Raw genomic sequence first — 27,349 nt, 5'->3', positions numbered from 1 at the left:
ATTGTATGGTAGTGAAACATGGACTGTGGGACAACCGGAACAGAAGAGAATCGAAGCATTTGAGATGTGGTGCTATAGACGAATGTTGAAAATTAGGTGGACTGATAAGGTAAGGAATGAGGAGGTTCTACGCAGAATCGGAGAGGAAAGGAGTATGTGGAAAACACTGACTGATAAGGAGAAGGGACAGGATGATAGGACATCTGCCAAAACATGAGGGAATGACTTCCATGGTACTAGAGGGAGATGTAGAGGGCAAAAACTGTAGAGGAAGACAGAGATTGGAATACGTTAAGCAAATAATTGAGGACGTAGGTTGCAAGTGCTACTCTGAAATGAAGAGGTTAGCACTGGGAAGGAATTCGTGGCGGGCCGCATCAAACCAGTCAGTAGACTGATGACAAACAAAAAAAAAATCCTCATAACTTCTGAACGCTTTGCGTTAGGACGTTCAAACTGCACCGTTGACCGCGGGACATAATGGAAATTAGTATATGCAAACATGGTTCGGTTTAGCTACGAAGCCTACTTCCATTTGGATGGGCCCGTCGACAAGGAAAATTGGCGCATTTGAGGACTGAGAACCCGCATTACACGATCGAGATGTCTCTTCCCCCTCAACGGGTGACTGTGTGGTGTGCAATGTCCAGTCACGGAATAACCGATGGGATATTTCTTGATGCCTCGGCGACTACCGAGCGGTACATGAAAGTTTTTGAAGAAGATTTCATCCCCATTATCCAAAGTGACCCTGACTTCGACAAGATGTGTCCCAATCGAAGCTGGAGAGGGTTTGATATTCTGGAGGAGCAGTTTGGGAACTGCATTCTGGCTCTAGAATACCCAGAGGCCACTGGCATGGGCCTCGATTGGCCGCCATATTGTCCGGATCTGAACACTTGCGACTCCTTTTTGTGGGGCTATATTAAAGACAAGGTGTACAGCAATAACCCAAAAACCATAGCCGAGCTGAAAACAGCTATTCAGGAGGTCATCGACAGCATCAATGTTACGACACTTCAGCGAGTCATGCAGAATTTCGCTATACGTCTGCGAAACATAATCGTCAATGATAGCAGGTATACCGAACGTGCCATAACCTAAATCCGAGTATCTCTAGTCACATTTACATGTTGAATAAAGTCTTTGTGCGTCCTAGTTTGTAACTAATTTACGTTTTTTTCGTATAGTTCAATAATTGTCATCCTGTAAGTTCTTCTATTAATATCCATCCCTCTCTCTAATAGCACGTGCAAGGTGAAAATTTCTTCTCTTTTCCGCTGCATTTTTTAAAATCCAAATTGGTTTTCTCTGATATACTTATCTACTTTTCCTTTTATCCTTCTTTTATCTATTTTAATGAATACACCATTTAATAATGTATTCGCACCTAACACTTCAGACAGAAAGTCAGTAAATCGGACCCTTTGAGTTCATTCAGGGTACACGAAAGACCTGAAAATAAGGTACATATACGACAATTTACAATGAAAAGATACAAGCTACTCAATAACAGACGTCGCCTCGAAACCAAACTCCAGAAGTATCTAACCAAAGCGGACACCCTACTTAATACTGTTGTTGTTGTGGTCTTCGGTCCTGAGACTGGTTTGATGCAGCTCTCGATGCTACTCTATCCTGTGCAAGCTTCTTCATCTCCCAGTACCTACTGCAACCCACATCCTTCTGAATCTGCTTGGTGTATTCATCTCTTGGTCTCCCTCTACGATTTTTACCCTCCACGCTGCCCTCAAATGCTAAATTGGTGATCCCTTGATGCCTCAGAATATGTCCTACCAATCGATCCCTTCTTCTAGTCAAGTTGTGCCACAAACTTCTCTTCTCCCAAGCCTATTCAGTATCTCCTCATTAGTTATGTGATCTACCCATCAAATCTTCAGCATTCTTCTGTAGCACCACATTTCGAAATGTTCTCTTCTTGTCTAAACTATTTATCGTCTACGTTTCATTTCCATACATGGCAATGCTCCATACAAATACTTTCAGAAACGATTTCCTGACACTTAAATCTATACTCGATGTTAACAAATTTCTCTTCTTCAGAAGCGCTTTCCTTGCCATTGCCAGTCTACATTTTATATCCTCTCTACTTCGACCATCATCAGTTATTTTGCTCCCCAAGTAGCAAAACTCCTTTACTACTTTAAGTGTCTCATTTCCTAATCTAATTCCCTCAGCATCTCCCGACTTAATTCGTCTACATTCCATTATCTTCGTTTTGCTTTTGTTGATAAGAGTCAAAACAAGAGAGATAAAATTCACAATGGACCCAACGATATGTACTAGGGTTATTCGGAAAACACGATCCTGTTTGTTGTAAAACATAAACCAGCAGAATTTTTTCAAAATCTAGTTTTATTTAATTCTTACATGTTTACTTATTTTTTTCTACACAGTTTCCATATTTGTTTAATTATCTGCCATAACGCTCTACAAGCTTTTGTGTCCCTAAGTCACAGACATCTACCATCTGCGGGGATAACCAGTGTTCAGCTGCTGTTTTCACCTCGTCGTCTGCTGCGAAGCGCTTGTAGCAGTTAAGTTTCTGTAGGCAACGGAATAAGTAAAAACCACTCGGCGCCAAGTTCGAACTGTAAGGTATGTGAACAATATGTTCCCTTCCAAAAGATCTGATCAGATTTTGGGTGTCAGTGGTAGAATGTGGGCACTGTCATGCAGCCGCGAAACTCGAGCCGTATGAATGCCCATGTCTGTATTCAACGTCCAGTAAGCCGTTGGATTTAATGCTGATCCTTGATGCATAAACTGCAGCATTCAACGAAACATCATCGATGTGGGCACTGTCATGCAGCCGCGAAACTCGAGCCGTATGAATGGCCATGTCTGTATTCAACGTCCAGTAAGCCGTTGGATTTAATGCTGATCCTCGATGCATAAACTGCAGCATTCAACGAAACATCATCGATGTGGGCACTGTCATGCAGCCGCGAAACTCGAGCCGTATGAATGCCCATGTCTGTATTCAACGTCCAGTAAGCCGTTGGATTTAATGCTGATCCTTGATGCATAAACTGCAGCATTCAACGAAACATCATCGATGTGGGCTGTCGCAGTCGGAGGCCCACTCGTATACCCCTGATGACTGCACGACACGAAGCTTTATTCCTCCCCTGGGCGCGTCAACACTGAAATTGAACTGTTGATGACGGGAGACAACCTCATGAATCCATGGGCCCTGCGTGTCAGCAGGTGACTGTTCAAGCTGGTGGAGGCTCTGTAATGGCGTGGGGTGTATGTAGTTGGAGTGATATGGGACCACTGATGGGTCTAGATATGTCTCTGAGATGTGACACGTACGTAAGCATCCTGTCTGACCACCTGCATCCACTCATGTACATTATCCATTCCGACGGACTTGGGCTATTCCAGCAGGACAGTGCGACACCTCACACGTCCAGAATTGCTACAGAATGGCTTCAGGAACACTCTTCTGAGTTTAGACACTTCTGCTGGCCATCAGACTCCGCAGACGTGAACCTTATCGAACATATCTGGGATGCCTCGCAACGTGCTGTTCAGAGAGATCTCCACCCTCTCGTACTCTTACGGATTTATGGGCAGCCCTGCAGCACTACTTCAGACATTGGTCCAGTCCATGCCACGTCGTGCTGCGGCACTGCTGCATGCTCGCGGGGTTCCTACACGATATTAGGCAGGTATACTAGTTTGTCTGGCTCTTCAGCGTATACCCACTGTGATAGAATGAATTCTTCAGAAGCGCATATTTTCCTATGAGTAATTGTGAATGGTCAGTGAGGTGACGTATCCCGAAAGCCTGAATCAGGCCTCACATAACGCAGTGAAAAACTGAGCATCCAGAAGCCCTGAATCCACTTACCACAGAAACCATAATCAGAACACATCACACGGAAGTTCATCTGGACGCGTTAACTCTTTAACGAACAGTGTATTTGTAAGAACGCAGATGCAGGTCCTTTCACTTTTTTGGCAGGTCGATCTGAACCGCATTCGCATTTCGTCAGAGTTTATCGTGAACGACGTGTTTTGTTTCATTCAACTGGCCATTCAACACGTCGGCTGCCCTCACTCACTCAAACGCAGTGAGACAGCAATGCACGCGAGAGTTGCGCCAGCAGTCTATTGGTGCATCGATATCATTGTTTGGAGAGTTTCCTGTGATGAGCAGTTGGCCTGTTCAGCAACAAGCGTCAGTTCCGCATCAGGCTTGTAGACATGTTCGAGCACTTTCCGTTTTCCGCTCTGATATTCCTTTTCATAGTGAGAGTGCAGAAGGGGGGAGAGAGGGTGAGTTTGTGGTCTCATTAGCCCATTACTTGCCAAACCTTCAGTAGATTATTTTTTCCGCCTTTTTTGACTTAATGTGACACCCTGATGCTATGAAAGAACTGTTTTGAGGAAAAAATCAGTATATTAGTACGACAACTACAGTCTGTCCCATATTTGGAACACTGGAAAAATTAGCTAACAAAATGCGCAAATTCAATGTCAATGTAGAAAACTGTAAGAAACAATATGAACGAAATAAAACCACTGTTAATAATACTACTGTATGTCTGTCAGAAAGAAGTAAAACCAAACTCTCGTGATGTACACCAACATTGCACGTGCCACATGTTTTTGTCTTTTTTATTGTTGTACGCACGTCACCTGTGTGTTACTTGTACAGTAAAGTGGTTTCCTGGGTCTAGTCATATATCTTTGTTCAGCCGCACTCGCGTCAGTTTCCTTCCTCGTGGTCCTCTGCATTTCGATGTTGATCCTGTTTTCTTTGAAAAGTACATCAGTATTCTGTTTCGAACAGCCAACGGTGAGAACTCCACATTTGGGTCAGCAATTTGATACGCGCGCCATGAATCTACTATACAGCTATCAATCATCTAGTATTCTACCCCACATAACGTCATCAATATGTGTTCTTTGAGCCATTTTCAACACACAGTCACCATTAGCACGTCTGAAAACGTCTGCACACTTACTCTGACATGCACCAACACACCTCTGCGTATGTGGATTGCTGCCAGCACCACCGTGCGACGACCGCAGGTCAAATGCTGCGCATGGTCATACCCCGAGGTGATTTAAATCCGCAAAACGCCCACCAGAGCGTTGCTTCAGCAAGTAACAGCATAACCCTTAATTTATGAATATGAGTGTACTATCAAGGCGTACAGTGCAGGAAATTGAAAGACAGAAAACAGGCAAACTAAACTGCTGGCCATTAAAATTGCTACACCAAGAAGAAACGCAGATGATAAACGGGTATTCCTTGAACAAATATATTATCCTACAACTGATATGTGATTACGTTTTCACGCAATTTGGGTGCATAGATCCTGAGAAATCAGTACCCAGAACAACCACCTCTGGCCGTAATAACGGCCTTGATAGGCCTGGCCATTGATTCAAACAGAGCTTGGATGGCGTATACAGGTATAGCTGCCCATGCACCTTCAACACGATACCACAGTTCATCAAGAGTAGTGACTGGCGTATTGTGACGAGCCAGTTGCTCGGCCACCATTGGCCAGACGTTTTCAATTGGTGAGAGATCTGGAGAATGTGCTGGCCAGGGCAGCAGTCGAATATTTTCGGTATCCAGAAAAGCGCGTATTTATCTGCAACATGCGGTCGTGCATTATCCTGCTGAAATGTAGGGTTTCACAAGGATGGAATGAAGGGTAGAGCCACGGGTCGTAACACATCTGAAATGTAACGTCCACTGCTGAAAGTGCCGTCAATGTGAACAGTAGGTGATCGAGACGAGTTACCAATGGCACCCCATACCAAGCCGGGTGATACGCCAGTATGGCGATAACGAGTACACGCTTCGATGTCGCCAAACAAGGATGCGACCATCATGATGCTGTAAACAGAACCTGGATTCATCCGAACAAATGACGTTTTGCCACTCGTGCACCCAGGTTCGTCGTTGAGTACACCATCGCAGGCGCTCCTGTCTGTCATGCAGCGTCAAGGGTAACCGCAGCTGTGGTCTCCTAGCTGATAGTCCATGCTGCTGCAAACGTCGTCGAACTGTTCCTGCAGATGTTTGTTGTCTTGCAAACCCATCGATTCCATATTCTGCTAACAGTCATTGGATCTTGACCAACGCGAGCAGCAGTGTCGCGATACGATATACCGCATTCGCGATAGGCTACAATCCGACCTTTATCAAAGTCGGAAACGTGATGGTACGCATTTCCCCTCCTTACACGAGGCATCACAACAATGTTTAACCAGGGAACGCCGGTCAACTGCTGTTTGTGTATGAGAAATCTGTTGGAAACTTTCCTCATGTCAGCACGTTGTAGGTGTCGCCACCGGCGCTTACGTTGTGTGAACGCTCCGGAAATCTAAACATTAGCATATCGCAGCATCATCTTCCTGTCGGTTGAATTTCGCGTCTGTAGCTCGACATCTTCGTGGTGTAGCAATTTTAATGGCCAGTAGTGTAGTTCCTTTCGTAAGAAAAAAAACGAAATAAAATAGACAAACTATTTTCGTCCCGAAATATTGACGGTGGTAAGTAACGGGTTAACTTGGAAGCTGTTCTACTGCTGTTTATGTGTGTCCGCAGGCTACGGCAACTTGGCGCCCACGACGGACGCCAGCCGGCTGCTGATGATCTTCTACGCACTCATCGGCATCCCCATGAACGGCATCCTGCTGGCCACGCTGGGTGACTTCTACAGCAGGGCGGTGAGTACCCTACAGCTCCGTGTGCGTGCACCACTGCCATACTCTAATTCTCACATCAACAAAAATTGTAAACAGCAATCAGTCACCGTCACCAATGCCATCTCTAACACCAAATGGCTTACAAGGAACCCGTTAAGTATAGGCTTTGACGGCCGGCGTCTTCATTAGTTAAGACTTCCGGACTGACAGGCCGTGGTCGATCAGTAAAACTTCTCCTTCCTTATGTTTTGTTGCCAACTGCGGGCAACATCTGGCTACCAGGCCGTGCACATGAATGGATACAGGTGATCAGACAGGATGCTTACGTACGTGTCACCTGTCAGAGTCTTATCTAGACGTATCAGGGGTACCATATCACACCAGTTACACATTCTGCACACCATTACAGAGCCTCCTACAGCTTGAACAGTCCCCTTCTGACGTGACGGGTCCATGGATTCATGAGGTTGGCTCCATACCTGTATACGTCCATTCCTTCGACACACGAAACTTGTCCAACCAGACATAAAGTTCAAGAGGTTTCCAGTCATCAAAAATCCAATATCGGTGTCTGTGGACCCAGATGAGGCGTAAAGCTTTGTGTCTTGCAGCCATCAAGGGTACACCAGTGGGCCTTCGGCTCCGAAAGGCCATATCGATGCACGCTGACACTTGTTGATGGCCCAACAGTGAAACCTGCAGCAATTTGCGGAAGGGTTGCACTTCTGTCATGCTGAACGACTCTCTTCAGTCATCGTTGGACCCGTTTTCGCAGGATCTTCTTCCGACCGCAGTGATGTCGGAGTTTGATGCTTTACTGTGGTCCTGATATTCACGGTACACTCGTGAAATGGTCCAACGGGAAAATCTCCACTTGTTCGCTACCTCGGAGATGCTGTGTCCTATCGCTCGTGCTCCGACTATAACACCACGTTTAGACTCCCTTCAATGTTGATAACCTGCCATTGTAGCAGCAATAACGAATGTAACACCTGCGCCAGACACAAGTTGTCTTTCCGGCCGGTATGGCCGTGCGGTTCTAGGCGCTTCAGTCTGGAACCGCGTGACTGCTACTGTCGCAGGTTCGAATCCTGCCTCGGGCATGGATGTATGTGATGTCCTTAGGTTAGCTAGGTTTTTAAGTAGTTCTAGGGGACTGATGACCGCAGATGTTAAGTCCCATAGTGCTCAGAGTCATCTGAACCATCTGAACTTGTTGTCTTCTATAGGCGTTGCCGACCTCAGTGCCGTCTTCTGCCTGTTTACGTATACCTCTATTTCAATACGCCGCCGCGTGGTTAGAACCACCATGTCATCGATTGCGCAACCACTCCCGCCGGAGGTTAGAGTTCTCCCTCGGGTATATATATATATATATACATCACATGATCACACTGACAGAACCACAGGCACACAGACACAGGCAACAGAGCATGCACAATGTCGGCACTAGTACAGTGTATATCCACCTTTCGCAGCAATGCAGGCTGCTATTCTCCCATGGAGACGATCGTAGAGATGCTGGATGTAGTCCTGTGGAACGGCTTGCCATGCCATTTCCTCCTGGCGCCTCAGTTGGACCAGCGTTCGTGCTGGACGTGCAGACCGCGTGAGACGACGCTTCATCCAGTCCCAAACATGCTCAATGGGGGACAGATCCGGAGATCTTGCTGGCCAGGGTAGTTGACTTACACCTTCTAGAGCACGTTGGGTGGCACGGGATACATGCGGACGTGCATTGTCCTGTTGGATCAGCAAGTTCCCTTGCCGGTCTAGGAATGGTAGAACGATGGGTTCGATGACGGTTTGGATGTACCGTGCACTATTCAGTGTCCCCTCGACGATCACCAGAGGTGTACGGCCAGTGTAGGAGATCGCTCCCCACACCATGATGCCGGGTGTTGGTCCTGTGTGCCTCGGTCGTATGCAGTCCTGATTGTGGCACTCACCTGCACGGCGCCAAACACGCATACGACCATCATTGGCACTAAGGCAGAAGCGACTCTCATCGCTGAATACGACACGTCTCCATTCGTCCCTCCATTCACGCCTGTCGCGACACCACTGGAGGCGGGCTGCACGATGTTGGGGCGTGAGCGGAAGACGGCCTAACGGTGTGCGGGACCGTAGCCCAGCTTCATGGAGACGGTTACGAATGCTCCTCGCCGATACCCCAGGAGCAACAGTGTCCCTAATTTGCTGGGAAGTGGCGGTGCGGTCCCCTACGGCACTGCGTAGGATCCTACGGTCTTGGCGTGCATCCGTGCGTCGCTGCTGTCCGGTCCCAGATCGACGGGCACGTGCACCTTCCGCCGACCACTGGCGACAACACCGATGTACTGTGGAGACCTCACGCCCCACGTGTTGAGCAATTCGGCGGTACGTCCACCCGGCCTCCCGCATGCCCACTATACGCCCTCGCTCAAAGTCCGTCAACTGCATATACGGTTCACGTCCACGCTGTCGCGGCATGCTACCAGCGTTAAAGACTGCGATGGAGCTCCGTATGCCACGGCAAACTGGCTGACACTGACGGCGGCGGTGCACAAATGCTGCGCAGCTAGCGCCATTCGACGGCCAACACCGCGGTTCCTGGTGTGTCCGCCGTGCCGTGCGTGTGATCATTGCTTGTATAGCCCTCTCGCAGTGTCCGGAGCAAGTATGGTGGGTCTGACACACCGGTGTCAATGTGTTCTTTTTTCCATTTCCAGGAATATATATATATATTATAGGGTGATTCAAAAATGCATGCAAATATTTTAAGGGTGTATTTGTGAGGTAAATATAAGACAGAAATGTTCTATACAATTTTTGCTACACTTGGCTCATTACAGAGTTATGAACAATACATGATAATACATTCAATACAACGTAAAGTATTTACTTCCCAGAGTTCACAGTTTAATTACAGTGCATTTGGACTAAAAACGCAAACTGGTAAATAAACGTGACGTAACAAACTGAAACAATTCCTCGCGAATACTGTATTACTTTAGTTCCTGTTGATTGAACTAAATCAATGCAAAATAACTAAGGAAAATACGTGAAGAATTTACAGACTGTACTGTAGTGTATTTGCACAAATCTTAATGCAATGCATGTTCAAAATGCTGTCCCTGAACTTGCAGACAGACCCGTGCTCGTCGCCGCAATGATCTCTGCACATTACACAGTCCGTTCAACTCTCCACGAATAATTTCACAACCACCTTCAATTCTTTGTTGTAGCACTTCTCTGTTCGGTACTGCAGAAGAATACACCAATGTCTTTAGTCGGCCCCATAAATAAAAGTCTAAAGGGTTCAGGTCAGGTGATCTGGCTGGCCAAGCAATTGGTCCTCCGCGACCTATCCATCGATGTGGATATGCATCATTGAGGTACGCCCTTACGTTGCGGCTGTAATGGGCAGGAGCACCATCGTGCATGAACCACAAGGTGTCTCGTGTTGCAAGAGGGACATCCTGTAACAATCCAGGCAATTCCCCCTCCAAAAATTCGCGGTAAGCGTGCCCAGTCAGCCTTGGAGGTAGAACATGAGGTCCGAGTAAGTCATTCCCCACACTACCACACCAAATGTTTATGGAGAATTGATGTTGATATCCACGCACAATTCTCGCGCCAGGATTCTCGACAGCCCACTGGTGCATATTATGCGAATTGATTACACCAGCACGAGTAAACATGGCCTCATCTGTGAATAATATCCGCCGAATGAACATTGGATCATTCAAATGACGCTCTTGTAACCACTGGCAGAATTTCTGACGGCGAGGATAGTCTGCAGGTGTCAATTCGTGCACTTTGTGCAGGTGAAATGGATGCAACTGTTGTCTCCGAAGCAGCCGCCATACAGTAGATTGTGGAAGTCGTACAGCTGCACTAATTTGTCTCGTACTGATGGCTGGATCTTGGTCTACCAGGTCCAAAACATGTTCCTCGACGTTCACTGCATGCTCAAGTGGTCGACCTGAATGTGGCCCAGGACGAATGCCATACTCCCGCATACGTCTGTCCACAGATACAAACGTCTGATGACTTGGTAACCGTCGTCTTGGAAACAGCTCACTGTACCTTCGTCTTGCTGCAAGTGCGTTTCCATCTGCTGCACCATACACAAGGTGCATATCAGCATACTCACTGTTTGAGTACATCATGTGCACGAAACCTGTAGCCTTCCGACGATGAATGAACGACAGGAAGTACGTTTCCGTTACCAACAACATCAGCGCCATCTTCTGTACAGTAGGAGTAAACAGCAATTGCAAACACAAACAAACACTATTCATGCAGTTTCGAATCAACTGTTGGGAGATACGTATGTGCATTACGTACCAGAATATGGCATCCTGCTGCTTGCACTGACATCGTTTTGATACGGACATGACTTTCGTATTTTAACGATAACTCTGGAATTAAACGTTTATGGAAAAACATTTATAGAACATTTTTGTCTTATATTTACCTCACAAATACACCCTTAAAATATTTACATGCATTTCTGAATCACCCTGTATATGTGTGTGTGTCTGTGGTGTTCTTCAAATCAAATGGTTCAAATGGTTCTGAGCACTATGGGACTTAAAATCTGAGGTAATCAGTCTCCTATAACTTAGGACTACATGAACCTAACTAACCTAAGAACATCACACATCCATGACCGAGGCAGGATTCGAACCTGCAACCGTAGCAGACGTACGGTTCCAGACTGAAGCGTCTAGAACCGCTCTGCCGCAGCGGCCGGCTATTTTTCTTAGCTTAAGTTAGTTTAAGTAGTGTGTAAGTGAGGGAACCGATGATGTCACCAGTTTGGTCCCTTAGGAATTCACTCACTATTAAACATTTTTTGAACAAGCATGCTTATACTAATTTCTTTGGCACTCCAGTGTATGTGACGTTGCATCTTTGACAATAATAGAATTCTAATTGAGAACAAGTAGAAATAGTAATTAATTGCTCTTTCTTTAAATCATCCTCAATTATTTGACTGTGAATTTAAAAATATTCTCTAGCAACTAGTAATAACAGTTCTGCATTGCTCTTGTACAAAACAGACAACTTACCTCATCTCGCTGCTGCAACTGCGTGTTCAGCAACATGCTAAAACTATTTCAAAAGCAATACTGCTATCTATGCAGAGTGCAGTGCATGGCCATAGTAACTGCATCAACTACTGCCATATTTTTTGATATAGAAATTTTATAATCTGGATGGGTTTAATCAACTTGCCTTAGATAGTGTATAAGGAAAAAAGAAACTAATAAAGATTTTAATTTACTATTTTTGCAAAACAGATTATTTAAGCACTGGCAAACTTTACACAGACCTTAATTATTCCACAATGTCTGTACTCAATAATCAAGTCTCTAGCGACGGCAAAGATACGAATATTATTCTCAATGTATGTGTACACAAATGTGATAAAAATCCCTCCAGTGCGCAAGCAAGTAACAACTACGTGCAACGAAAAGGCAAATCACAGGAAATTCCTCAGTTAGTAGCAAAGTCTCCTCGGGCGCTACCAGCGCGGTCACGGCTCGCTGCGACCTCTCGTGTCGCGCGGCTTCTATCCAACGCAGGCAGCGCCCGACCACTTCCGATTCTTCTCGACAACTGTACGCTCGCTACTACTCGCGTTAACAATATCTCAGCTTCAGAGTTTGTGTATGCACACCACAGCAAAATCGTTGGTCAACTTTGCAAAGAAGAGTTGACGCCCAACTTTAAAGTTTTACTGTGGTAGTGGGCATTCCATAGTCTCGCTTTATCACCATGCAGTCCTGTTATATCAGGATTATCAGTGTGATGTAAGCACGACAGAAACTCCTGTCTGGAATTTGGAAATTCCTTTTGTGTAAAACATTCCAATGGAGCAGTTCCCACATGTTCGACATGGCCACCTTGACAACTATATAGCCGTTAAAAAATGTGGTCCTCTATGTAAGAGGGTTACTTTTTTCAACCTCTGATCGGTAGCGAAATTAAAACCACAGTGAAAATCCGGTGAAACTGTCGACAGACGTACTGCGTAACATCTCCAGTATGCGCCTCTATCGCGTCGTTCTGAGTGCACAGCCAGCATGTAAAGATGCCCACAATAATAGTACCCGCATCCAAGTGTGAACAGCCTGTTGATGAGTTTCAACATAACATAACTGCCATGTGTGTCCTCGTTTATGAAAAGCCTCGGCCGCACATTGCAGGTGCAACAACGACCCTACTGTAGCATTTTCGATGGGAAGCGTTTGGTTACCCACCATACAGCTCGGACTTGGCTCCCTCAGATATTCGTGCACCAGCGTCCAGCCATCCTTGTTTAGGTTTTCCGTGATTTCCCCAAATCAGGCAAATGCTGGGATGGTTCCTTTGAAAGGCCGAATTCCTTCCCCATCCTTCCCTAATCCGATGGGACCGATGACCTCGCTGTTTCGTCCCCTTGCCCCAAATCGAGCAACCAACAAACTTTCATCTCTTTGCTCACATCAACCACAGTCTACGGGGAAATTTTCGCACAAACAACAATCTACAGACCACTTTAGGGACCTGGCAGAAATCAAAGAGAGAATGCCTTCTATGACAAGTGTATTGGAAAGTTCATAACACGCAATGATAAATGTCTGTGTCGCAGCAGCTCAAAATGGCTCTGAGCACTATGGGACTTACCATCTGAGGTCATCACTCCCCTAGAACTTAGAACTATCTAAACCTACCTAACCTAAGGACATCACGCACACCCATTCCCGATACAGGATTCGAAGCTGCGACCGTAGCGGTCGCGCGGTCCCAGACTGTAGCGCCTAGAACCACTCGGCCAATTGTCTAGCAGGGATGGCTAGAGGACAAATGTAAGGATGTAGAACCGCTCGGCGACTCTGGCCAGCTGTCGGTGTGTCGGTGCAGTGACTATCTAGTGAAATAGCTGGAAAGTGTAGTGTAATGTTGGAAATAAAGAACTTTCGATTTTCACTGTGATTTACATTTCCTGACCGATTGAAGACCGAAGTGCGAAGTGTTGGTGGTTGAGGTCCTGGAACTCAGTGTACAATTGGTGGAGGGTGTATGCGAGTGCGACTATAGGCGGCCCGTGTCGTTGCAGCTGGTGAAGGTGCACCGGCGCTACAAGAGCAAGGAGAGCCAGTACCGCTACCACTCGCGCACCTGGCTCATCACGGACACGCTCAGCTACCTGGTGCCCGGCGTCGTCGTCTTCATCTTCCTGCCCGCCGCCATCTTCAGCTTCATGGAGGACGACTGGGACTACGCCATGTCCGTCTACTACGCCTTCGTCACGCTCACCACCATCGGCTTCGGCGACCTCGTCGCTGGTAACTATCCACCCGCCGGCATCAGCTGATTCCCTACTCATACATTTCCATGTGTCGTGTTGTCTTTGTTGTCAGCATAGCACTCTCTCGGCCGCGTGTGCGCTTCCCAGAGCTTGCAACTGCTACTTTTCGTTATCTCACTCTCAGTATCTTCTCATTTCCCCTCACTCCATTTCTTCCCCCCCCCCCTCCTACCCCTCCTCTCTAACCCCTCAAGGAACTTTATCCTACCACTATTGTGAGTTGAGCCCAAGTCCAGGTAACTATCCACCCGAGCTTCAGTTCACACCTCGCTCTGGCATACAATTTACTGTACACTGGCCAGCTCCCTGTTCTGGTCCTGAAGACCATGCAGTGCCTACTGGCCACCGTGTCAAAGGTCTCTCGGCCGTTGTCTGCTTGCCACATCTTGCAGCCGCTAATGCTGAATCAGGTAGCTATCTCAATGTTACCAAGAGGCCGAGTGCACCCCGTTCCGACCCTCCCAGCAAGAGAAAATCCCTTGCAGTACTGGAAATCGAACTTGGGTGCTCCAAATGGTAGTCAGACACGTTGACCACTCGGCTACAGAAACAGACGACTGCATATTGACACTGAACTGTATGTCAAAAGTATGTTTGGGTCTGAAAATAACAAGGTTCTTAATATTTTACATGTAACAATAGAATGAGCCTTATTTATAGTGTGCGTTGACTCAGTTATCTCGCATAACAGATAACCCAATGCAAACATTAGTCTCCCTCTGGCTAACTCTAGACCATGGTATAACTTGCTAATTCAACTAATATATCATGTATTTGGTTCTACTAGACTACCTTTCGTCCCGATCATGTTTTAACAATAAGCACACAAAATGCTATGGAGACTTAATTAATCTTGTTCCACTGAATTCGGAACTGACATTAGAATCACATATCTTTTCGAACTGTAGCCAGCAAAGAAGCGTTAACGCCAATATACTTTCTGCACTCGCAGACAAAGCATTCCTTGTTTCTAAATCTCTAGAAAAATATTTATAAGATCTCTAATAATTACTCAGCTGAAGATGGGAAACCAAAACACACACACACACACACACACACACACACACACACACACACACACACACACAGTTCTGTCCCAGGCTCTCAGGCTCTGTTTCGACAAGGTGAACACGGGTGTGTTCATCGAGCCACAAGCTACAGACAATCTTGAAATTACTCAGATTGAATTAGTGCTAAAGGATGAAATTGTAAATTGCTTTCCGTGACGCTTCAAAGAAAAATATTTTAAAGAACGGCTCGATGATTTGTTGCATCTGTATGATCAGCTGGAATATAAAGTGTCACTAAAAATGCTTTCATGGTAAGTGATCATTTCTAGCTAATGGTTAGGGGTGCTCGTGCAACACTGTCCAAATGAGGTGTAAAAGAGAAGCTCTTAAGATGTTTTATACTGGATCCCAAAAACGAAACCCAGACAGTATATTTCATCATCATTTTTTATTTGCCAATCCCCTTTCCCGTCGAAAAAGAAATCAGGTTCTATTCATCATAATGCTGTACTTTCCAAAATTTGTAGAGTAGTGTTATGTTCCAAAAATTATCTATAACTATAAAACACGAGTAAAGTTGACGTTAATTAGATCATTGAAGACAGCAATGCATTCACTATTTCAGCCCTGGGGTGTCGAAAAAACATGATCTCGTGTCTTTGCCCATCCTGCGTCTGTTCGTTCTCTGAAGCAACAGAACAACTACCGGTTCAGCGTAACAGCTGTCTCTGATTCATTTATTTACACAATGCAATAACCGTCAATAACAGCCTTTCTCTCGACTGGCCCCTCCAACATCTACATTCCATTGTGAGGTAGCACACTTGTTCTCACTTCTCCTATTTTTATCAAGTTCATATTGACTGAAGTCTACACCGTCTTTCAGCCAGATGCTAATGTCTGACAGAAAATATTTCAGCGATTTATGTTGCCGTCATGAAGAGCTCCAGGTGTGCTTGGCGTTAATGGAGCTGCTCTTCTCTTTGTACATACCCTTTGTCCATTTCCGTGTACTTCTTGTCCTGGTGAGGATGTCCCATCGTTTCAGAATAAAATGGTCTACATCGCTGATACATCCCATTTGCCACACGCTCATCAGGTCAGTTTTAGATTCAGACAGCTTGGTGCACACATTCAGAATTGAAACTACTGACAGATGAAAATAATGTGTCTGACCAGGACTCGAACCTCAAGTCTTTGCCTTCCACAGGCAAGTTCGACGGTACAAGAAGAAGTATGGTGAAAGTGGAGTTGTGAGGTCCGGACCGCGAGTCGTGCTTAGATGGCTCAGTCGCTACAGTACTCGCTTGCGAAAAGCAAAAGAAGTGTGCAGTCAGTGTGCTCACCACCGCAGAGCGAAAATTCATTCTGGATACCGACGTTGTCGGGCAATGTCACTGGGAGAACGAGGGGGAACGGTGCGTTCTGATGAACCTAGGTGAAAATGTTTCTAACAGAGAAGCTTCTGATGAACTCAACAGCCCTTGCGACTCCATGCTTAAGTCACTGATGGAGCAAAGACGCCTGCTCTCATGCACAGAAAAACAGAGTTTGCCACTCCAGAAACGAAACAAGCACTTCTTCAGCACCTAGTCAAGGGGTAGATGTGTTAAATCTTCAGCACCTAGTCAAGGGGTAGATGCGTTAGAAGACGACGATGACCCTGGTATGGGCCGGCCGCTGTGGCGGAGCGGTTCTGGGCGTTTCAGTCCGGAACCGCGCTGCTGCTACGGTCACAGGTTCGAATCCTGCCTTGGACGTGGATGTGTGTGGTGTCCTTAGTTAGGTTTAAGCAGTTCTAAGTGTAGGGGACTGATGGCCTCAGATGTTAAGTTCCGTAGTGCTCGGAGCCATTTGAACGTGGTATGGGTTGGCGGTACACATGACAGTTGTCCACAACATCAGCTACATAAACACAGCTCAGGGGTGGGCGGATGAATCTAGTACTGAACATCTGATTCCAGAGGAAGTCGGCTTTCGAGAGCATCAGTGGTGAGAGGACCCCAACAACAGGATCACAGGATGGCCAGGGAATAAATGGAGGGCAGGTATAAGGTAAAGAGCTACTTCCTTATTAGCTCAGTACTTGAGAACCCAAGGAGGAGGAGGATGATGATGATGATGATGATGATGATGATGAAGTACAAACAGATACTATCACTACTATGGCTCTGGATAGAGCCCTGTCTTTGAAATCGCACCTCACAAAAAGTGCCACACGGGGACAAGAGGTACTGTCGCCCAAAAACTTATCGAACCACATGTGCACCACAAATGACAACTCTGCAGACTTTTGATTTGAGCCTGGTACGCGCCACAGCAGAGTACCGCGCACCGACATGTTTGATCAGCACTCACGGAAACAAAAGTTATGTCCAACTTAATAATGCTGAGTGTATTATTTCAGGAACAGTTAGGTATACTCCCACCATCTGACTGCCTATCGTAAGTCACATAGCAATCCCAAGATTGTGAGGGAAAGAGTCCTTGACCAGGGAACACAACAAGATCATAGTAAACGTGGATCGTCGGTACATTCTGACACTGCTGACCTCAAAATCGATAGACACTCTCCTAGTGAACTTGCAATCTCACTGGGCTTAACATTACCAGTTCCTGGAGGAGAGTGGCTTCAAAATACCTCAAAACCACGCCAGTTATTTCATGGTTTGATCGACCTTCTCAACCGAGTGGAACGTGTACTGGAAAATATGCAGATAGACTTTTTAAATGTTGAATGCAGCGCACTGAGAAAAACTATCCAACACATCAGAGAAGAGCATGTGGAGGCGTTTATGTGGAATTTCTAATGGAAACCCCAAATTCTATCAAGTATATACAGGGACTACATGTTTGTTTGTGATTAAATATTAAGTGTATAGAAATAATGTCATGTAGTTCAACACTGAAATATACTTATATGCCATATGCTAAATAAATAAATACTATTTAGCATCCAGATGAAGACCTACCAAAACTTTAGTCGTTCTCTCCAGAATGGAGGAAAAGGGTGCCCACTTGGACTCTCTCTCTCTCTCTCTCTCTCTCTCTCTCTCTCTCTCTCTCTCTCTCTCTCCTTCTCTCTCTCTCTCTCTCCAGTTTTAGATAGTTCCACTAGTGTGGAATATTAACTGAACCGCACTACCTGGTGATGATACTAGGCTTCATTGTGTGTCCCACGCTCGTGTTGCAATTGGCTTCATTCCGTTTTGCAGGACAGACGAACATGGGCTTCCAGACGGGCTGGTTCCTGCTGTACCAGATCATGCTGCTGGTGTGGGTGATCTTCGGGCTGGGCTACCTGGTCATGATCCTCGGCTTCATCACGCGCGCCATGCGCTCCAAGCGGATGGCCCGGCTCGAGCACAAGCTGGCACACAACCTCAAAGTGACGCAGGCGCGCCTCTGGCACGGCATCGCCAAGGACGCCGTCTATCTGCGCAGGGTCATCAACGAGATGTACCTCCAGAAGCTCAAGGTTCGTCACCAGCTCTGGCACAACTAGCGTTTTGCAGGAATAATGTTCACTAACCTCCCAGTGCTATGATCCCTTCGTCGACACTCAGAGCAACAAGCAGAGCCAAATGGTGGACTGGTTTAGACATTGAACTGTAGGCAGAGTCAGGTGGTATAGTGATTTAGGTTTTACGTACAGTCCTGTCATAATCCTCTGAAGGCATCACTTATTATGTTGAGGGTGGCTCTACTCTATTCACTCTATCCACTCAATTCATATCCAGGGGATTACTGAGTCAGGCAGTGAGGTGGCAAAATACTCGCCATTTGAAGCTTCTGATTTAGGTTTCTTGTAAGTGGTCTAAACGTTTTAAGGCAAGTGGTGCGATGGTTTTACCAAAAAGGATACGGTCAGTTTCTTTCCCCAAATTTATACTAGTGTTCAGTTTGTAATGTCCACATTGTCTGATGTTAAAGCTGAATCCTTCTTGGTCCACAGCCAGGGTTTATGTTCTTGGGTGAAGCAGTCACTGAGTCTCTCACCACAGATGGTCAGCGCTGAGCCCAGTAGATACTCATAGCCTGTACTTTTGGTGTCCTGTCGATGTCCCTGTCAGAGTTGTTTCTAGCAAATGAGAAACATGACCTTTCGCTAAGGCAAAGACAGGACATTCAATTAATATTTACTATTAAAAACAGCCTTGATCACGATTTATTTATTAAGGTGACTGGTTTCGACCACTGCTGTGCTCATCTTCAGACCATTGAGTAGGAACCTCTTTCTGCTGGAGAATCACTACTAGTAGTGATTTCTGCTGGAGAATCACTACTAGTAGTGATTCTCCAGCAGAAAGATGTTTCCACTCAATGATCTGAAGATGACCACAAGTCACCTTAATAAATAAATCGTGATCAAGGCTATTTTTAATAGTACATATTTGTAACACATTGATCACTGTCACTCCCATGATATATTCAAAAGTAACATTCAATTAAGTTCGGAATGCCAGTGAAAAATCTCCACCATATTTATTGCATCAACTAAACCAGCCATCGTACTATGATTGACATGCACTATCATTATCAACTCCCGAGACTGGCACTTTCATGATTTACAATCTAATCACACTATCTTGAGATTCAACTGGCATTATTGTTGCCTCCATTGATATCTTCCCAGTAAGCTGGATTGTGTTCTCTAGGAAGACTTCAGTCCATTCTCGTTCCGTCCAGACACTCCATAAGCACAGTAACGGCCAGAAAGTATTAAGCTTTTCATTGTCATAAACAGCTTGAAATTTATAACAACTACTTTAGCTTACTGTGTAATCTGCATTACAATGAGGCACAAAATTTTGCCACATTGACTCAAGTACACTGTTTTTCTGGTCCCGATAAGCCAATGACACAACTCAGTCACAAGCCATGTGCCCTCATCGCTTGCATTTTTTCTTTGAGATAGTTGTACAGATCGTCCAAAAACTCCTCTGATTTCCAAATGCAATTAAAAGAACTATGAGGCATAGATAGTTGCCGTCTGTGGCATCATGTAAAGTACCTAAAAATGTTTTGTACAATTAATAGACTTCTACATGGGTTCCTTTCCTAATCGGTAGTACTTGTAAAAGATGCTCTGTCTCAACCCATGTGTCCACAAGTTGGTCGGGGGTGAAGGGGGCCATTGCATTCACATTACTCCTGTGGAGATGGCCAGTGATCCTGTTGGAAGATCATATTTTATTGAAGAGGTAGAATTTGAGGGACAGCAAATTGCTCGAGCATGTCCAGATAAACGATTCGTGTTACTGTTTAACCGATGAAGAAGAATGGACCAACTATGCTGCCTTTCATCAGCACAAACTTCGCTTTTTCGCTGCTTATGGCAAGTTACCGAAAAGTGTGTGGGTTCTGAATCGCTGATGCGAATGCTGTGCCGGTTAACGTGTGCGGAAGGCTGTTTCATTAGAAAAACATTTCCTAGATAAATGAGTTTTACCCGATCCAGTCCAGCATCTCAATAGCAAAAATAGCAAATTCGTCACGAAGCTCCAAGACCTTTTGCTTATTGTGGAATATTGAATACCAGTTTTTCTTTTGGTATTGTATTATGTACGTCATTGTTCCGTTTGAATTGCAGTAGATTACTTACAACTAACTTCATGAGTGAATAAATATACTGTAAATACCGAAGTCCTTAAACCGTACACTGGACTCGCATTCGGAAAGACGACGGTTCAATCCCGCGTCCGGCCATCCTGATTTAGGTTTTCCATGATTTCCCTAAATCGCTCCAGGCAAATGCCGGGATGGTTCCTTTGAAAGGGCACGGCCGACTTCCTTCTTTGTCCTTCCCTAATACGATGAGATCTATCACCTCGTTGTCTGGTCTCCTCCCCGAAACAATCACTTGGTCCAAGAAGTGAGCACCTATCACACAACGGATAAAAAATTTATTAAATTCCGTTTCAACAATGGCAAAAATCATTCCATGTTCCTTTACTTTTTTTTCCCCTCTCGGCAGTTATTGTTTCTGTTAAGTATATTCTGGGCGGCCAAAAATATTCTTCTTTCAGTGTGACCCAGATAGGCTAATAAAGGTTACACACTACTGCCTTAAACAGATCTACAAGCTGATAGAGGATGAGCATAGCAGATCTAAATCTACGTGATTACTCTGCTGTTCACAATAAAGTGCCTGGCAGAGGGTTCAATAAACCACCTTCATGCTGTCTCTCTACCGTTCCACTCTCGAACGGCACGCGGGAAAAACGAGCACTTAAATTTTTCCGTGCGAGCCCTGATTTCTCTTATTTTATCGTGATGATCATTTCTCGCAATGTAGGTGAGTGCCAATACAATGTTTTCGCAATCGGAGGAGAAAACTGGTGATTGAAATTTCATGAGAAGATCGGGACGCAACGAAAAACGCCTTTGTTTTAATGACTGCCACTCCAACTCGCGTATCATGTCTGCTATACGAGGGTCAATTTGTTTTCTCAGAATATATTTATTTTTAAGAGTCAATGGTGACAATGTACATCAACATGTCTTGTACATGTCTCCATCACGTTCTATAGCCGTACGCCAACGTTGAGGAAGAGCATGTATTCCCAGCAGGAAAAGGTTCTTGTCCTGTAGGCGTAGTCATGTTTTCACTGCACAACTGATAATCTCGTCATTTTCAAAGTGTGTTCCCCGCAGAGACTCTTTAAGCGGCCCAAAGAGATGGAAGTCCGAGGGTGCCAGGGTCTGGACTGTAGGGTGGATGAGGCAGTGATGTCCAACCCAATTTGACGATGTGTTCCCGGGTTCTGAGATTTGTGTGTGGGCGTGCATTATCGTATTGGAGCAAGATTTCTACTGGATTCTTGTCCGATCGAACACTTCGGAAACCTATCTTGAGTTTATTCAGAGTCTTCACGTATGCCTCTGAATTGATGGTTGGCCCTTTTGGCATCACATCCACGAGAACGACGCCGTCGAAATCCCAGAAGACTGTCACCATGACTTCTCCAGCAGAGGGGGTTGTCTTGAATTTCTTCTTTCGTGCTGAATGAGGATGATACCACTCTATGGACTGCCTTTTTGTTTCTGGCGCAAAGTGGTGCATCCAGGTGTCGTCACTCGTAACGATCTGTGACAGAAAGGCCTCTCCGTCGGTCTCAAAAAGCTCCAATAATCCAGATGAAATGCCCTTGCTTTGAATCTTGTTGTCCGTTGTGAGCATTCATGGAACCCTTCGTGGGCACCTCTTTGAATATCCGGGAGTCTCAGTCATTGCAGACGCACTTACACTGCTGACCGACAATTGTAGAGCTAATTTTCGAGTTGTGATGCGCCGGTTGGAACGAATAATGGCATCCGCACGATTCAGCATGTCTGGAGCTGTGGCTGTGACACGACGTCCCGAGCGTGGCTGATCGTGGAGCTCTGTTTCTGCATTTCCTGAGGCTGTAACCTTCTTTACCCATCGCCCAACTGTACTCCTATCAACTGCAGCTGCGCCATAGACTGCACACAAACTTTTACGGATGTTCACCACCGTTTCTTTTTCTGCAGATAAGAATTCAATAACAGATCGCTGCTTGTAGCGTGAGTCGTACGTAGACGCCATTTTGACGCTGTATTACGGCTCTGCCATCTGCCAGAACGGATCGAAACGCCACGGGCGAACAGAACAAACATGAAATGTGCAGCAGCAACAAGGACATTCGTCTGTCTATATATTATTGGCTTTTTTTTAAAAAAAAAAAAAAGCTTACTGAACGACCCTCGTAGCACGTTTTTGAGAAATGAAGACTTCCTTTTTCAACTTACTGATTTGCTCCTCCCAAAGATTTTTAACGATCTGAATTGCACATTTGGCTAAACTAGATTGTTTTAGGAGCTCCAAAATGATTTTTTCAGTTTCAATTCGCACTAGTGTGGAAACGTAAAAATTCTGAAGTTTCCACACTATTTATTGTTTCTTCACCTCGTGTTTGACTTATGCTTGGTCTAGTACCTCTAGATGTGCAGAACTGAATGCGCTGAGTCTGTTGTTAATTGAGACACTGTTCGCAGGAAATCACACACGACGAGAACACGGCAAGTGCCATAACGCGGTTTCCTAGAAACGTCAAAGAGTGGAAGAGATATAAAATTAAGTGAACACATGTCTCAGCTTATCCGTAGGTACTCGACCATTTCTAAAGAAACGGGGGTCAAATTTTTCGAGGTATCTTCAGTTACTTTATGTGCCCTTTACCGCGCGATATCCTCGGACAAAATGATGGTGATGGTGTAGTTGTTAGCGCCGTCACTTCATAACTTTGCACCCCGTGTTCAAAACTCGATTATTACTTTTATTTTCGTTTTTCATGTACATACCAAAGTCTGTAGAAGATTACTATAAGAATATTTTCCAGTGTCTATTGGTATTATGTTGTCCTTATTCGTGTGCTAATTGCATGTCAGATGAATACATTTAAAATTATATGAAATTGGTTTCGGTGAAATTCCTGTGCTGCGTCTTGATTCATAATCAATTTGAACCGCCAGTTTTCGGAAAAAGTGATCCGCTGTGTATGGTTGGCCACGAAATTATTGCGAAGACGCGAAATCGTTAGCAGTGTTAACGACATTTCGTTGCCGAGTGAGATTCGTACGAAGAAAGGCTGATGAGACAAACCAGCGTTCGCACAATGCTCGAGGTGTTCGGAATATCTGTATTTCGTAGGTTTCTACCATTGTCGTCATCCAAGGTTATGCACTAAATCTTCCTGGAGTATAACCATATGAATACAACATAAGGATTAGTATAAGGATACGAGAAGTTAGAAGATTGTAGCCCCCTCAAGTTACCCCCCCCCCCCTTCCCCACACACACACACACACAAGCATATACATAACTCCCCATTGCACCTCCCTCAGATTTAGTGGTGAAATGGTCAATCGAAACAATGAACGTTCCAAGCTTAAGCTGTGTAACATCGAGCAAACTGGAACGATCACAGCATAGTGGTTGTGTGATCACGGTGTTGGACTGCGAAGCGCAAGATCCTTGTCGAAATCTGCCCCGTGTGCCATTTTTATTCACAAAATTATGAACTTTCTGTCCGGTAATTAATGTTTCTATTCTCCTTCTGTAATTTTTTCAATTGTCATACTATACGAGGTGTGACTGGTAAGTTCTCAGAGTGGGCTTGTAATTGTACAGTGGTGGCACTTACATGCTACTGTGATGCATCTCCTTCAAAATAGTCCCCTTCTGACTGAACACACCGGCTCCAACGGTGTTTCCACTTTTGGAAACATTCCTGGAACTTTTTTCCTGAAGTGTGTTAAGGACGCTCTCCCTATTTGCCTGGAAGTCTTCAATCGAGTCAAATCGCTTCCCTTTCAGTAAAAATTTCCGTTTAGGTGACAGGTAGAAGTCTTCAGGGGCCAAATCAGGGGAATTTGGCGGTTGTGGAACCACAGACATTTTGAATTCGCTCAAAAATTCAACGATGGAGAAGGCACGATGAGCTGGAGCATTGTCACGGTGTAGCACCCAATTCCCGTCTTTCCAGAATGCAGGCCTTTTCTTCCGTACATTTTCGCGAAACCGCTCAAGGACACGTTTGCAGTATTCCTGGTTGATTTTCTGTCCTCCATGGGTAAATACATGATGCACAGTACCAGTAGAATCGAAAAAAATCACCAACATTGTCATCACCCTCTACCGACTTTTCCGTCCTTTTTTCGGTCCTGATGAACCTGGAGTCTTCCACTGCGAAGACTGCAATTTGGTTTCAGGATCATATCCATATACCCACCATTCGCCACCTGTAATTACCCTATTTAACAAATTGGGGTCATTTTTAATCCGATTAACCAGTTCTTGGCACACTTCAAGTTGGTATTGTCTCTGGTCACTTGACAAAACTTTTGGAATGAATTTTGCGGACACTCGAGGCGTTTTCAGATCTTCATTTAAAATTGACTGCATAGAAACTTAAATTACGTTCATCAGCCATCTTCCTAATTGTACGTCTACAATCAGTGTGTACCAAGTCGCGAACTTTCACAACATTTTCATTCGTTTTTGAGATGCAAGGATGGCCGGACTGTGGTTCATCTTCAAATGATATGCGGCCATTTTTAAATCTGTTGAACCAGACAAAAACATTTGACTGACTCATACAATTATCTCCAAAAGCTGTTTTTAGTAGTTTGTAAGTCTCCAAAGCTGATTTCCCGGTTTTAAAACAAAATTTCACACAAACTCGTTGGTCCGTTTTTACGTCCATTTTCGCGCAGACAGAATCCGGCAACAAGCCCTTAGAGATGGGCACTCAACCAGCTGCTACAACGAACTTAAGAAAAGAAACGCAGTTTCCTGTCAGAGGGAGTTCAAGGACAAGGAAATGACTCACTCGCCACTCTGCCCACCAAACAAGTAAGCTGTAGCGGATCCATTCTTAAAACTTTCCAACCACACCTCATGTATTGGTTACAGAATATGAATCCTATGATAATATATTTACCGTCCCAAGTAAATACGATGAATAGTCAGAGCTGGTGGGATGCCACGTAGACCTCTCACAGGAATGAATCCAACAAATAAAGGGATGCAAACTACTGTATGTTACAACAAAAGAGTTCAAGAGTCGAAACTTATAAAACGGAACGGAAGAGTCATAACACGTGCTACTTGTGTAAAACAAATAGGTGGTTTGTAGGTATGGATGTGCCTTCCTTACGTCACTCCTTTGCAAACGGACGTTACACCACGTTGCAGCGACCAGAAACGTCAATAACCGGACAGACATTTAATAATTTTGTGAAAAAAAATTGTGGGGCACGCGGGAGATTTGAGCATGAACCTCCACTTTCTCATTACAAAACCGTGACCACATTACTACGACGCCAGGGTACTCAAATTTGCTCGATGTTGGACATCTTGTGCTTCAGCAGTTCACTGTTTCCCTTTTGCTTATTTTTTCACAGTGGCAGACACCTTCTTCCTGTTTTCGTGCTTGATCTGTATTCAGTTTTTGACAGGACATACACTGGGCCATCATACCACGAAATCTGAGGGGGTGCGATTAGGCGTTTCCCTTGTTAGCGCAAAATCCAGTTGTAATTTTACGATTAATGTGACGTCCTTATATTTCATAGACTGACAAGAAACTCGCGTGTAGTAACCTTCTGCGGACAAGGGTTGATAAATGAAGACAATAAAAATGAAATAAATGAAAACAATAATCTGGTGCAAAATTAAGAAGCTGCGACGCTAACTATTGAGCCACCATTTCGTCTGAGTGTACCGCCTACTAAAAGATGAATAAAGTGCTTCGAAAATACCTAGAATATCTCAACCGTCGTTTTCCCGGAAATGGTCGAGTATCCACACATAACCCGCTCGTTTTGACTCCTCTTCCACTGAGTGAAGTTCCTAGGAAGCAGAGTGATGACACCATGTTCTGTTATGGTGGTCACATACAGGGTGTTACAAAAAGGTACGGTCAAACTTTGAGGAAACATTCCTCACACACAAAGAAAGAAAAGATGTTACGTGGACATGTGTCCGGAAACACTTACTTTCCATGTTATAGCTCATTTTATTACTTGTCTTCAAATCACATTAATCATGGAATGGAAACACACAGCAACAGAACGTACCAGCGTCACTTCAAACACTTTGTTACAGGAAATGTTCAAAATGTCCTCCGTTAGCTAGGCTAGATGCATCCACCCATCGTCGCATGGAACCCCTGATGCGCTGATGCAGCCCTGTAGAATGGCGTATTGTATCACAGCCATTCACAATACGAGCACGAACAGTCTCTACATTTGATACCGGGGTTGCGTAGACAAGAGTTTTCAAATGCCCCCATAAATGAAAGTCAAGAGGGTTGAGGTCAGGAGAGCGTGGAGGCCACGGAATTGGTCCGCCTCTACCAATCCATCGGTCACCGAATCTGTTGTTGAGAATTGTACGAACACTTCGACTGAAATGTGCAGGAGCTCCATCGTGCATGAACCACATGTTGTGTCGTACTTGTAACGGCACATGTTCTAGCAGCACAGGTAGAGTATCCCGTATGAAATCATGATAACGCGATCCATTGAGCGTACGTGGAAGATCATGGGGCCCAATCAAGACATCACCAACAATGTCTGCCCAAACGTTCACAGAAAATCTATGTTGATGACATGATTACACAAATGCGTGCGGATTCTCGTCAGCCCACACATGTTGATTGTGAAAATTAACAATTTGATCACGTTGGAATGAAGCCTCATCCGTAATGCACTGAAATGAGGATTGACACATTGTTGGATGAACCATTCGCAGAAGTGTACCCGT

At 45.0% G+C, this 27,349-nt stretch overlaps 1 protein-coding gene across 3 annotated transcripts in view; it reads left to right on the top strand.

Moving 5' to 3' along the window:
• The window catches only part of LOC126292020 (open rectifier potassium channel protein 1), a 530,665-nt gene that overhangs the window by 424,445 nt on the left and 78,871 nt on the right, over nucleotides 1-27,349 (top strand). For all 3 annotated transcript variants that reach the window (XM_049985814.1, XM_049985813.1, XM_049985815.1), the window contains exons 4-6: nucleotides 6,602-6,723; nucleotides 13,796-14,024; nucleotides 18,273-18,535. In XM_049985814.1, the coding sequence (XP_049841771.1) occupies nucleotides 6,602-6,723; nucleotides 13,796-14,024; nucleotides 18,273-18,535 (614 nt within the window). The remainder of the gene's footprint in view (nucleotides 1-6,601; nucleotides 6,724-13,795; nucleotides 14,025-18,272; nucleotides 18,536-27,349) is intronic.

Source organism: Schistocerca gregaria, chromosome 9 (genome assembly GCF_023897955.1).
Source record: "Schistocerca gregaria isolate iqSchGreg1 chromosome 9, iqSchGreg1.2, whole genome shotgun sequence".
NCBI lineage: Eukaryota > Metazoa > Arthropoda > Insecta > Orthoptera > Acrididae > Schistocerca > Schistocerca gregaria.
This window is presented reverse-complemented; position numbering and strand designations above follow the sequence as displayed.